Below are 14,027 nucleotides of genomic sequence, written 5' to 3'. Positions count from 1 at the left end.
CAGTAGAGGGAAATTTTGCTGTGTCATCCCAATTGAGTCATGTGCGCTGCAATGGTTAGAATTTAGCAAATGTGGACTATTAAACTGTCACACAATGGCCTTCTCTTTCAGAACAATGTAACGGATATTTAACGCCCATGGTGAAGCAGACAGCATGTATGTTTTGGTTAATTCACCCGTAGTATTAACCAAAGTGGTCAGCCGGAATTGTAAATGTTTACCTTATGAGGCAATGTTAATGCCAGTAGTGGACAGGAATCTCAAAGCAACTTCTGTGAAGCTTCACCACCACACGTATACTCACCAATATGTTATTTTGCGAAGGATTTCCTGGCTCCTATAGACTGTTTCAATTATAGTTACTATGTTAAGTCTGCCACCCATATTCGTAGTCATATGTTTGACTTGGTGTGCATTCGAGGACTATCTGTAGCCAACCTTTACGTTGTTGATCCTTGTGTGTCCGAAATTCGGTGGTATTTGACCTTTTGGTTCATTCACTTCAATTTTAAAGCAAGATTGGATTTTACAGCGTAAAATCAATCACTTCAGACATGTTTTCATCAGCAATCATGATGTCTCCACTTTCCGATTTAAATCATGCTCCCGTGGAGGCAACAGTTGAAGTCTATTATGCTAAAACAAATTTATATACTGGACACCCTGGCTCCCTTTAAATTGTGCTGGATCTCAGCAGTTAAACCCTCACCATAGAACACAGATGAGTTATGTACACTGAGGTTTGGATGGCCACAGTTGTACTGTGACTCCTCTTTAATTTTCAATTCATGAAGATGTGAGCATTGGCCTGGCGTTGATGTTCTCATGCAGTTGCTGGTTATACCGCTATCTTCGATGAATGTGAAAGCCAGGAGGTGTGATGTTTGGGTCTCAAATAATAGGGTTTTTTTCTGGATGGCTTGGTTGTTCCGCTGTTTGCCAGCATTATTCCAGATCCGGGTTAGATTCTAGGATGTGACAGCGCGATCCCAGAAGGGGGATTGGGAATTGAGTTGGTGACGAAATACAGGAATTACTCGCCAACTGCAGACTTGCCAACCGTGGTTTCATATATACATGGTTTATTATTTGTATACTAATCTACCACCGCGGCTTGGAAATTTGAGTATTCAGGGGTAAGCACGGTGTTAAGTCACATGACGTATCACGTCATTGCATCACAGCATGACATCATTGTATTGTGTGACGTGATTATAGACGCACTGTAGCAATACAATGTACTATTTTCTTCCGATTCCGGGAAAGGGTTAATATTGCCCTTTATCATGGACCTCGGAGTGTGCAGTGAGTGGTGAAGGTGAGAGTGTTGCGTCTGTGGCCCAGAGGAAGAGGTTTGGCTCAGCCCCTCTTTCTAACCAGCCCTTCCCCCATCTCATCATCGTAAATATTCAAGGTACGTAAAGTTAATGTAATGCTTACTTTTGTTTTATGTTATTGTGTCATTTACTGCATTGTATTCGGTGTTTAGTTAATAAACAGGCAACTTAGTTAATCTATGACAAGTCTGACCGCGACAGTGGTTCCCCTAACCCAGGGGTGTCCAAACTACGGCCCGCGGGCCAACTGCGGCCCGCCATCCATTTTTAATTGGCCCGTATCAAAGTCTAAAAATATAATGCACTATGGCCCACTGTATTGCACTTCTTAGTTTAAAAACTAGGTGGCGCTATTGTCTTAAACAAGGCAGCGTCTCCACAAAGCAAGCAATCGAAGAACATTTTTTGCTCAGGGTCACCAGAAATGCCGGAACCGAAGAGACGCAAGCGAGTGTAGAAAATTTCAGGGGTTAGGGCCTATCCCATATTTCCCATAGGCCCAGTACTTTACCAACCGCGGATTTGCCGAGTACTATGGAGACAGCAAGTTTCTATTTTATATGGGTCTTAAAGGTCATGCTACTGTCCATGATAACCCCAAGATATCTTGGAGTGGGGTCATAGCAGACCCGGCTACCACATGAGACATCAAGGGTAGCATCTGCTGCATTACTGTTTAGGTGGAAAGTACTTAGTAGTTTTGGATAGGTCTGGTCTGAGTCTCCAGTGATGGAACTATGCCTCCAATAAAGTTAGAGCAGCCGTTTGTTTTTTTTGGCAATATTCTCAAGGTTTCTGTCCTGCGCAGCAGAGGTTATGTCATATGCAAAGATGAATTTGCAACATGATGTACATGGCAGGTCACTTATATACAGTAAGTCCTCGTTTGACGTTGCTTCACACAAAGTTGTTTCGTTATTACGTCTTCAATATTTCATGGTACAAACTCACTTAATGTCGTTTAACGCTTCACTATAACGTGAAGAATGGACTATGGGCAGTACTATACATACTGTACGTAAACTGTGTTATGGTTCAACAAAAAAGGGAAGTATTGTCAAACTCATCAATAAAAAGACATTGTACATTGACACGTTAAAACAACTAAAATAAACATGAAAATAAAAATATCAGCTTACATTCACATACCTTGAGTCCTGATGCTGGCTTTCTTGTCGGATAGGGCATATGAGGCCTGACAATTGCAACAAAGACCCCCCGTATAGCCTTAACTGACTATTGAGCAAGTGCTGCTAGTAAGCACCTATGAAGGCAGGCATGGCACACCAGGGGGTGGGGGTCAGCAGCATCATGCCTGGCAGCCTTTGACTCAGAATCAAAATTAGGATATTTATTTATACTGGAGGAATCTGATTAGCTATGAAGCTATTTTTCACATGTTCAGTAGGGGTGATTCAGAACGTTACAACAAACAATACAAATATATTACAGGAGTGCTAAGTATAAGAAATGTAATCAAATTACGAAAACAAATAAAATTAAACTATTTTTTATTTTAGGAGGTAAAGCCCACTGAGTCATTAGCTTCTTTTTCAGAAGTGAGCTGCCAACAATTGATAGCTCAACGAAGCGGATTAACGTCGATATGTATAGCACCAAGCAATCTAAATAATTTAACCACATGTTCCTAAATATGGAGGGAAAAACCAGAGGAACCAGTGAAAACAAATCTACGCGACGACGGTGAGAACATGCAAACTCCAAATATACAGGCATCAGGGTCGGGATTGAACCCCCGGTCTCCTGCATACTAGGCAAGAAATATAACATATCGCCACCATGGCACCCCTTGAATAAATAAAAATAAATAAAGTATATAAGTTTAAATTGCATAAGTACATCAATTCCCAAGCTTGGGCAAGGCACTAAAATAACAAAAACAGACAGACCACCCCAAGAAAACACACAGTCCCTAAATAAAATTGTACTTTAAAATTGACTCCCTGTTCCACTCCCCACAAACATAGATTGATCCTTAACAGACTGTTGGGACAAGTGCTGCGAGCGAGCGCCTATGAAAGTCGACATGGTACACGTGGGGATGGGTGGCCAGTACCACGCACGGCCGCCTTTGTGGCGATGTTTACACATGCTTACACATCGCCACTCGGGAGGTAGGTACTAATTTGGGGCTGAGTCGACCTAAGGGTGGTCCAAGACCGATTCAGTGTTGGCCGTGAGTGAAAATCGCCGGGTTCGTTGTGCAGCAGCATACGAATTATTGGCCTATCGCTCCCCACACAAAGACACTCGCACACACACACATACACGGGGGGGGGGGGGGGCGGGCTTACGCGCGCACGCACGCACATACACAAGCACACATACTATGCTCATTTTGGGACTCATTCTGCCGCCTTCCGCATCTGACTGCTACACACTCCCAATCCACCCATCCCTGCCAAATCAACTCAGCCTTCACCCCCTCATACGTGAGTACCCATTCTTCGAGACATTAGAACTTAACATTGCTTTAAAATGGAATTTATGAGTTAAACAGTGATTAAAAGATCTGTATTGATATGCATAAGCTCATTACAGGATCATATTTTAGGTTTAAAATGGCATTTGTCTGGCAATCTTTTTTTCCGGAACATATCCTATTTTAGTTCATTTCTATGGGAATATGGATTCGTATAACGTAATTTTCAGGAACGCATTCGCGATGTTAAACTAGAACTTTCTGGATATGGTAAATAGTGGCAGTGCCAGTACTGAGTCTTAAGATATGCTATTGTTTATAATCCTCTTGTGGCTGTGTTCCACAGCAAGGTATACAATGAAAGGATGGTTTCTGACCATCGCGTTAATTAGATGTACAGTAGAACGGCATATGATGATGTTTGCCAACTAGCAGCAGGCCATGATGTAAAACAGCGTCAAAGGCAGCAGTAGAAGTCAATCATTGCTGTGCTGGTTTTCTGTTGATGCTGAAAACCAGCTTCTATGAGGCGAATGCAATGATCTGTTCACAGCAGCTATGGCCAGTGTGAAATGATTTTCACGGCCCACCTGTTACGTGTTGTTGTGTTTCCACAAACACAACTAATACCATTTTTTATTTAAAGCTTTCGTGACTGCAGGGATTCATATTCTTGGTTCTTTCGGTAAAATCACGTAGAAGGGAAACAATAAAATAATAAAAATATAAAACAATAAAATTCTCACGACGTTTCGACTGCAACACAAGCAATCATCATCAGGTGTGAAAACCACAATTAATTAATCGCAGTAACAGTTCTATTTCTGATGGTCTGAAATCCGTTTTAGCCAAAGGGCTAAACTTTGCAGTCACACCTAAACACATACCAGTTAATGATATCATTGCCCAAGTAGACGTGGCTCTCAAGGGCCTCGGTCACATCGCTGCAGACGTAGCAAGATCTGAAATCGCTGCAACCCTTAAAAACGCTAAGATGCCAGCTAGCAACCTCAGCAAAGATGAGCATTATGAATTATATTAATTAAAAAAGAGGGATGACATTGTAGTCCTCTCAGCTGACAAAGGCAATGCTACTGTCATCATGGATAAAATAGAATAGAACAACAAAATTAAAGAATTACTCAACGATGGCAGCTATACAAAAATAAAAAAAAGATCCCACCAACAGCCTCGTCATAAAAACCAACAAAATCATTTCTGATTCAACCGCATTAATTGATCAAACCAAACAGTTCTCGTTGAAACCTTCTGCTGCCAGGCCACCAAGATTATATGGCTTACCAAAAATACATAAGTAGATACACCCCTTCGTACCATCGTCTCTACTATCAACTCCCCCACCTACAAACTGGCTCGTTTTCTGTCTGAAATCCTGCGGCCTTTCACTGGAAAAACCACCTCTGCGGTACAAAATTCTACTCACCCGGTATCGACAATCAAGGGTATTTCCCTGTCCCAAGACGACCTGCTTGTCAGTTTTGATGTAAAATTTCGATTTAAAGCTTTCGTGACTGCAAGGATTCATCTTCTTTGGTTCTTTCGGTAAAGCCACGTAGAATGAGAATAAAATAATAAATTGATAAAATAAAATAACACAATTAAATTCTCACGATGAAGGCCGCTTGTGTTGTGGCCGAAACGTCGTGAGAATTTTATTGTGTTATTTTATTTGATCAATTTATTATTTATTCTCATTCTACGTGACTTTACCGAACGAACCAAAGAAGAGTTTTGATGTTGTTTCCTTATTCACCAAGGTTCCTGTACCTGACATCATCGCAATCATTGAAGACTTGGTTCATCAAGGAATAAACACTGAGGTACCCCCCCTGGTAAGACACTGCTTAACCAATACATACTTCACTTGGAATGGAACTTTCTACAAACTGAGGGCACCCCAATAGGCTACCCCCTATCTCCGGTTGTAGCCAACATTTTCATGGAGAAATTTGAGACTGACGCCATCCAGACTGCCACACTGCGCCCAACCTTATGGAAGAGGTACGTGAATGACACTTTTGTTATCTGGCCACATGGCCGGCCTGCTCTAGACCAATTCTTCGACCACATCAATTTCATACACCCAGCCATCAGATTTACCATGGAAGTCGAAAAAGATGGCAAGCTACCTTTTTTGGATGTCCTAATAAAAAAGAGACCTGATGGTTCAATGAGCCACTGTCTACAGGAAAGCTACCCATATGGATGCTTACCTGAAACCGGATTCCCACCACCATCCATCCCAGAAGAATTCCCTCATCAAGACTCTGCACCATAGAGCCCAATGCATATCCGACCAGGAACACATAGCCAGTGAACTCAAGCACGTACACCAAGCTCTTAAGGCTAATGGTTATTCCGACTACACAATCCGCAAAGCTATCACTCCAACCATGAAGAAGAACCCTCTTGAGGAGCCTTTCAAAACCCTCACTTTACCCTACATTGCAGGGACCACAAAAAATATCTCCAAAATCTTGAATAAACACAAGATCCAGGTCCGATTCAACACATTACATAAAATCCGTGATCTAGTTCCGTCTGTAAAAGATGTGATTCCGGACATACAGTACCCTGGCGTCTACAAACTAAGTTGCCTCTGTGGTAGTAGTTACATTGGAGAAACCAAACAACATGTCTCGGACCGCATTCGTGAACACAAAGCAGACCTAAAACACAGTAGGACCAACACCTCGGCCGTGGCAGATCACTGTTATAATTCAGTAGGTTCACATGACATTGACTTCTCCAAGACAGAGGTTCTTTGCAAGCCATCTGGCTACCATGAGAGATTCGTTCATGAGGCTATCCACATATATAAAAACGCCACTTTTTTCAAATTTTATTGTTGTGGTTTTCACACCTGATGATGATTGCTTGTGTTGCAGTCGAAACATCGTGAGTATTTTATTGTTTTATATTTCTATTATTTTATTGTTTCCATTCTACGTGACTTTACCGAAAGAACCAAGAATACAACTAATACCCTCATCTAGGCGAAATGCATGTCGTTAATTTGAATCTAGATATGATCAAGAGAGTCACTAGGATAAACATGCAGCACACTCACCACTATGAAAACTATTCCCTTACACATAGGTACTGTAATCTTGGATTGGATTTCAACATTGCATGTGGGTGGCAAGGTGGTGCAGTTGTAACACTTTTGCTGCACAGCAAGAAGGCCTTGGGTTAGATTCTTGGCTCGGGAACTTTTCTGTGTGGAGTGTGTATTTTTCCCCATTGTTCTGCATGAGGTTCTTGGAGTTATCTGGTATCCTTGAATTACCAAAAAACGAATGTAACTGGTATTGATCACTCTACAAATACCCCAAACGATACAGCTGCTCAGATCCCAGATTACCCATAAATCACGGGAAACTTCACCTCCGTCATTCGATTCGGTCATCGTGACTTTCAAATCAAATGTGGAGCAGGATTTGCTTGAGGGAGCCACCTTGTTGAAGACGCTCATAATCTATAGAATAAAAAAACACAAAGACACACATTAGAACTATGGTTGTTAAATGGTTACTGGGAAACAGGTAGTAAGCATTTTCAGAACCGGTTACCGATTTCAAAAGTCAAAAACTGGTAACCAGTTGAATTTTAGCAACGAATGTGCAAATTGAACTTGAACCAATGTTTCAAATGCAATGCCGGAACATGGACCTGAACCAGCGACCTCTGGATTACACATCCAGTGTGATAATTATTACGGTACACTACTTTGGCAGCACTCTACATTTCTCAGTTAATGTAAATCCAGTATGTTGTATTTGTTCATGGAGACATTTTACGTGTGGGAAAACAGTCACTGTTCTTACTGCTTTTTTAACGCAGTTACCAGTAATGAAAAAAACAATTTTAACAACACCAGTAAAGAGTGTGGCACCTTGAAAAAGCAGATCCCACATTACGCAAGTACTGAACACAACACCTCTCCAAGCACGCATGCAATCCATTTGGTGTCCATGCAAGAACTCAACATAACTATAAACACACATTAGAAGTTAAAGAAGAGTTTGCGGAAAGGACACACAGAGCTGAAGGGCTGAGGAGTAAGAAAGCTTAACATATACGCGTAACGCGTAGTTTTTGCGACCAATATTATTCATGTTTTTGCGGGTTAGTAAACATGCACAATACTCTGATGGTGCGCAGTTTTTGAGTTGTACGCCTTTTGGCGTCTTCTGGTCCAACACCAATGAAGACTAGGCTCTAAGAAAAGCTGTCTTGGGTGTGGACCAATCAAATTCAAGGACAGTGCATATTATCAGAGTTGTCTTTTTTTGTTTGCATTCTGACTGCTTGTGTTGTGGTTTTTGCAAACATGATGCCTTGAATAAAGGTGTCAGTTTTTGTGCCAGTTAAAAGGGTAAAACCTATTCCTATGCACATGTGTTGTGCACCCACCTCCAGCCGACACAGCCAATTAGTGACCTTTGTCACGTGAGCAGAATATGCCAATTGGTTACTACTTCAGCAGCACCGGTTGTGTTACAGAGCAATCCCATAACATGTATAATTAAGTAGAACATTCTTTGGTTCTTTCGGTAAAGTCACGTAGATAGAAAAAATAATAAAAAGAAAAACCACGATGTTTCGATCGCAACACAAGCGGTCGTCATCAGAAAAAGGGGGGTAGCCTATCAAGGCAAGCTGTTTATAAAGGTTTAATATGGGCGTAGCCTAAGTGTTAAAAAATGGTGACCCAGCAGGCATGTAGGGTGGTGCTGGTGGTGGTTTTCCACAAATTAAAGGGCTGCAAAGTCTAGAATGGAAACATTACAGCCAGTTATGACTTAGACTGGTTGATAACACCCTTCCAGTGATTTCTGAGTTTGTACCCATCTTCTCAGTTGAAATTGTGTCTATTTCTATATATATGGATAGCTTCATGAACGAATCTTTGTTGACAGCCAGTCAAAATTAAGTAGGACGTTTCACTGGTGATTACAACCAGCATTATCAGGTGATTGCTATAAATGTGTAGTGATGTAAATGGAGTCACTATGGCATTTAGAGCCAGCTACTGTCACAAGAGTGGAACTGTATGTCTTGAGCCTCTCTCTGGCACCAGAGTAGGTATGGCATGGAAGCAGGCTCTAGGGGGCATGGTTATGGTGAGGGTCAGAGAAAAGGCAAGTAAGAACTCTTTGTTTTTTTTCGGTAAAGTCACGCAGGTAAATAAATAAATAAAATGAAAACTGAATTAAATCACGACGTTTCGGGTGCAACACAAGCGTCCTTCTTCAGGTGGGGACAACGTAGCGAAAGCACAAGCGCTTAAGTGTGTCTCAGAGATGGCTGTGAAGAGGGATTATATAGTCACGGGGCATGGAGAGAGGGGGGCCATGGTGAGTGTGGGGGCGGGGTGTGGGCTGGGAGGTAAAGTTGGGAAGCTGAGGGAGCGCTGGGAGGCAACGACTTGGGCCGAAACTGGGGTTTGTGATGTAGATGGCAGAAGTAGATAAAGCAAGCTAGGATTAAGCCGCTTTTTGTTATGCTGCCGGGTGGGTAAGTTAGAAATGCGCAGGCTAACGTATGGAGTTAAAACTGAAATGTGCAAGCTAAAAACAACTTGTGGTACACACTAGCATGGCGATGGTAGTGTGTAAAACTGGGGGTAACAGACTGGGAATATGGGTATGTTTATGAAAATACATCTAAACCAGCTGTCTAGCAGTAAACTGCCCGGTAGCTAAAGTCTGACTTGGTTAATTATATATTTCCAATGATTGCTCAATTTGAATCCATCATCTCGGTTGATGGGAGGTCACGAGAGCAATCGCGGCTGTTTGTTGGAATAGAACTTATCGGTACTATGTCTCTTCGATCCTCGGTCCTCGGTCTTCAGTCTTTACGCTTGGCATCGTGGGTCAGGCAGTGTGTTACTGACTGACCCGGTTATGTAGTTACTCCGTTGTGGTCTAGTTAACTGTGTAGTTATCATATATATGTAGAACCCTTTGTTACGTTTATGTAGTTACCCTGTTGGGGTGTGAGAATAAACGTGTTTGCTCAAACTTCACGTGTGTGTCTCCGTAGAACCCACTACAAATGTGAAGCTGCCTTCCTGTTTGCAGTCTTTAATAGGGGAAGGTGATGTCATCACTATGCACCTATAAGTGAGAAGGACCCAATTGGAGTTAATGTATTAATATCAATTGTAGTACATTATGTTCATATGAAATGATACATGTTAAACATGAGGTTAGTCACTGTTAATCCATATACTCAGATTATCGATTATTTGACTGGTCGACAGTATTGCATGTGTAGTGATATTGGGGATGTGACTGTGTGGTGCTGGCCCTGGAGGGCCGTGGCGAGCGATGGACTTATGTCGCGGACAGCATCGTGTGTGTTGCTGAATGAGGCCGGCTCGAGCAGAGCACGGCGTGCGATGCACCGTCATTGCGTACACCCTGTAGGTGGGTGTAGTACCAGCCCTAGCGGGGCTTGGTGAGCACTGGGATAGCGAGGGCACCACACATGGCGTACAGTGCAGGCTCCCACAGGAGGGAGCGGGAGAGTGTCAACCAAGGGACAGGGTTGCCCCGTGCCATGGCACTCTGGTTGACCCCGTAGGGACGTTTTCCGGAGTGTCCATAGAGAGGCCCCTAGGTGGGGGGGGGGGGGGGGGCTAAGGGGGTGATCACATGTCCGGGGATCGAGAGAGAGCTGGAAAACTCGTGAAGGTGGGCGGGGCCGAGGGCGGGGCCGGCCCCGATCCGGGAGAATATAAGGTGGGTCCCTGGGAGGGACCGGGGTCACGTCGTTCTGCAAGCTGGAAGCTCCACGTTCTGCGTCTGAAGAGGCACCAACACGTGGCCCGGTGAAGGAGGGAGCGGCGGTGTCGCTCGTGGACGACGACTCTGCTCACATTTTGCAGCGGGCGGGAATTCCGGTGGCGCAGCCTGCGTCCTCGGCCGCCATTTTATCGCTGGTGCGGAGCGCGCAGCCTGCCAAAATTTAAGATGCACCATCAGCGCCGATGGACATCCCGGCTCTCCGCTGTCGGCTTCCTTTTATTAAAGAGTTTGTGGCTACCAGTGGCGACTGGGTGGCCTTCAATCGGCGGTTCCTCATGAACGCCGACTTGGGTGGATGGACGGAGGCGGAGGTGCTGCGGGCATTGCCTGCCGCCCTCAACGACGCCCTTGCGGCGTTTCTCGCCATCCCGACCAGATGGCGTCAATCTACGAGCCTCCGTCAAATATGCGCCACAAGTTTGCCACATGACGGAAGGGTGAAACTGAGTCGGGCCTTGCCTTCCATAGCACGCTTTTGGCGCTGGCAAAAGCCGCCTTCCCGAAAATGGACCACGATGGTATCGACGCGTTGGTCCTCGAGAGACTGCTAGCCTTGGCGAAAGTCCTCCACACCATTCTTCCAGCTGGAGACGATGACATTTCATCTCTTAAGATTGCCAAGTGCATCCAGTTCCAGCAACTTCTACAATGGGACAGGGCGCAGGTGACGTGTGCCGCATCCTGTATGGAGCCGGGGCCACCTGATGAAGTGGAGCCCATTCCGGCATGCGCATCGACCCGGTGTGGAGCCGACTGTTGTGATGGTGTGGCACGACGGACGAGCAGCGGTGGCCAAGGTCGTTGTCTCGTTCCGGAGGCGGTTGTGTCATTTGCTTCAATTGCGGCCTGCCGGGGCACGTGTCCAATATCAGAACCCCTGCCGGCTGAGCCCGGTGAAAAAGGAACATGTTTGGCTGGCGGTTGATGAGATGTTGGCCGCAGACATCATCTCACCATCCACCAGTCCCTGGGAAGCTCTGATTGTGCTTGTTAAGAAACACGATGGTAGCTTACGATTTTGTGTTGATTTTCGCAAGCTTAATAAGGTTTCTGTTGTGGATGTGTACCCCTTGCCTCGCATGGATGACTCACTTGACGTGTTGTCGGGGGTGCGGTTCTTTTCTACCCTCGATCTCCTATCCGGGTTCTGGCAGTTGCCGCTTGACGATGCTTTGAAACCTAAGCCGGTCTTTCGTATGCCGCAGGGATTGTTAGAATTTAATCGGCTTCCTATGGGGTTCCATTCCGCCCCAGCTACATTCCAATGTTTGATGGAACTGGTTCTCGCTGGTTTCCAGTGGGACTCATGTTTAATATATCTCGACGATGTGATCATCTTCAGCTGCACTTTCAATGACCATTTGGTCCGACTGCGTGCTGTCTTCCTCAAAATAGGTGCAGCTAACCTGAAATTTAAGCCACAGAAATGTCACCTTCTCCAGAAATCAGTTCGGTATCTTGGCCACATAGTTGACGAATCGGGTATTGCAAGCGATCCGGAGAAAACTGCGTGCATCCGAACTTGGCCAACCCCCACCTCGGTGAGCGAGGCACGCAGTTTCATCAGCTTTGCATCCTACTATCGCCGATTTGTCGCCGGGTTCGCGTCAATTGCAAAACCTCTCCACGCATTGACAGCTAAGGGTCATTAGTTTCATTGGGGGGAGGAGAGGGAGGCTGAATTTCATGATATCCGCGATGGATTGGTGAATGCCCCTCCCCTGCGTTATCCTGATTTTTCATTGCCGTTCATCCTTGATACGGATGCTAGCAATACCGGAATTTGAGCCGTCTTGTTGCAGGTTGTCAACGGGGTGGAGAGCGTTGTTGCGGATGGCAGTAGGGTGCTGTCTCCGGCCGAACAGCGGTCCTGTGTTATGCGCCGTGAATTGCTGGCCATTGTGGTCTTTGTGCAGCAATATTGCCCCTACTTGTAACGGCAGACAGTTTGAGGTACGCTCCGATCACGCAGCGCTCCAATATGTGCTGCGTGTAGACCAGCCATCAGGCCAACTATCATGTTGGCTGGAGATCCTGCAGGACTTCTCATTCCATGTTGCGTACCGCAAGGATTCTCGCCATACGAACGCCAATGCCCTGTCGCGATTGCCACCAAATGGAGGGTGTGCATATTTTTCGGGTTCCGGGTGCTGTGAACCGGCTGATGTGACCTCGCTCCCTCCTCCCGCGGCGTCTGCCGAGGCTGCGACGGGCGGGGCGGGCGGCGGTTCGGTCGCACGGGATGTGATCATTGGGTTGGATTACGAGGAATGGGGACGCCTTCAGGTGGAGGACGCTTCACTGCTCAAATTGCGGGGTCGTTTTAGGGAAGCTGACGGGGGCGCGGATCGACGTGGCATTGCCTCGGTCGTTCTGCGGGGCGGCTTACTCATGCATTGGGACCGGGGTCTGTGCCGTTATACCATTGTCGTCCCCACTGCCCTGCGAGGCGAGGTTGTTTGGGCTGTGCATGGGTGTCTCTTGCAGAAGATGCTGGCCATGCTCAAACTGATTTCTATTGGACGGTCATGTCTGTGGATGTTGATAATCTACTCAAAGTGTGCGTGCAGTGTGCTCGGAGGAAGCCGCCGGCGAACCCCTGCCGCCCCCCAATGCAATTGATTGAGGTGTTACGCGTCAATGAACTTGTTGCTCTGGACATCCTTGGTCTGTTCCCCACTACTGCTCGAGGGAACAAATATTTGCTTGTGGGGGTTAAGTATTTTTCATGCTGGCCTGTGGCTTGGCCGCTCCCTAATCAATCAGCTGTGACTATTACTGAGGCATTCCTCATGTTATGGACAACGGTACTCCTGAACGTCTTTTGACCGATCAGGGCAATTATTTATCTTCTAAATTGTTGCGTGAAGTCTGTGATTTGTTGGGGACGAAGAAGGTGCGCATGTCACCGTACCACCTGCAGATGGATGGAATGGTCGAACGGCTACATAGGACTCTGACCTCTATGTTAAGCCACTAGGTCAGTGAGTCACAACTCGATTACAGGATGGGCCCGCACGCATCCACCGGCTACTCACCGTTTTTTTAATGTATGGAAGGGAATACGATCCCCCCATCGATGTGCAGATACAAGCCACGCCCAACATGTCTAAATCCAAGGCATGTTCTGCAACTACTGACAGTTGTGTTTGAGAGTATTTAATGTTTATTTGGTGTTCTTGTGCTAATCTTTCGTCCTGTCTGACCAACGTAGCATTTCTCACAGGAGCAAGTAATCTGATAAACACCTGTTGATAGTTTTGGTAGTTTATCTTTAATACTAGATAACATTTTTTTGTACTGTGCCAAATCTCACTCGCATTTTCTCTTTTTCTAAAATTCTAACCAGTTTATCAGTTACTCCTGCAATATACGGTAATTTGTTTTAATAGCATTGTCATAATTTGT

General features: G+C 45.3%; 1 protein-coding gene across 1 annotated transcript in view; it reads right to left on the bottom strand.

Annotated features, from left to right (window-relative positions):
• The window catches only part of LOC116942274 (complement C3), a 181,401-nt gene that overhangs the window by 30,146 nt on the left and 137,228 nt on the right, over positions 1–14,027 (bottom strand). Inside the window, exon 33 of the mRNA XM_032953975.2 lies at positions 7,189–7,279. Coding sequence (XP_032809866.2) covers positions 7,189–7,279 — 91 coding nt within the window. The remainder of the gene's footprint in view (positions 1–7,188; positions 7,280–14,027) is intronic.

The sequence above is a fragment of the Petromyzon marinus genome, chromosome 14 (genome assembly GCF_048934315.1).
Source record: "Petromyzon marinus isolate PM22_M1 ecotype Great Lakes invasive population chromosome 14, UKy_Petmar_22M1.pri1.0, whole genome shotgun sequence".
NCBI lineage: Eukaryota > Metazoa > Chordata > Hyperoartia > Petromyzontiformes > Petromyzontidae > Petromyzon > Petromyzon marinus.
Note: the sequence above shows the minus strand (reverse complement) of the source record. Positions and strands in the feature narration are given on the sequence as shown.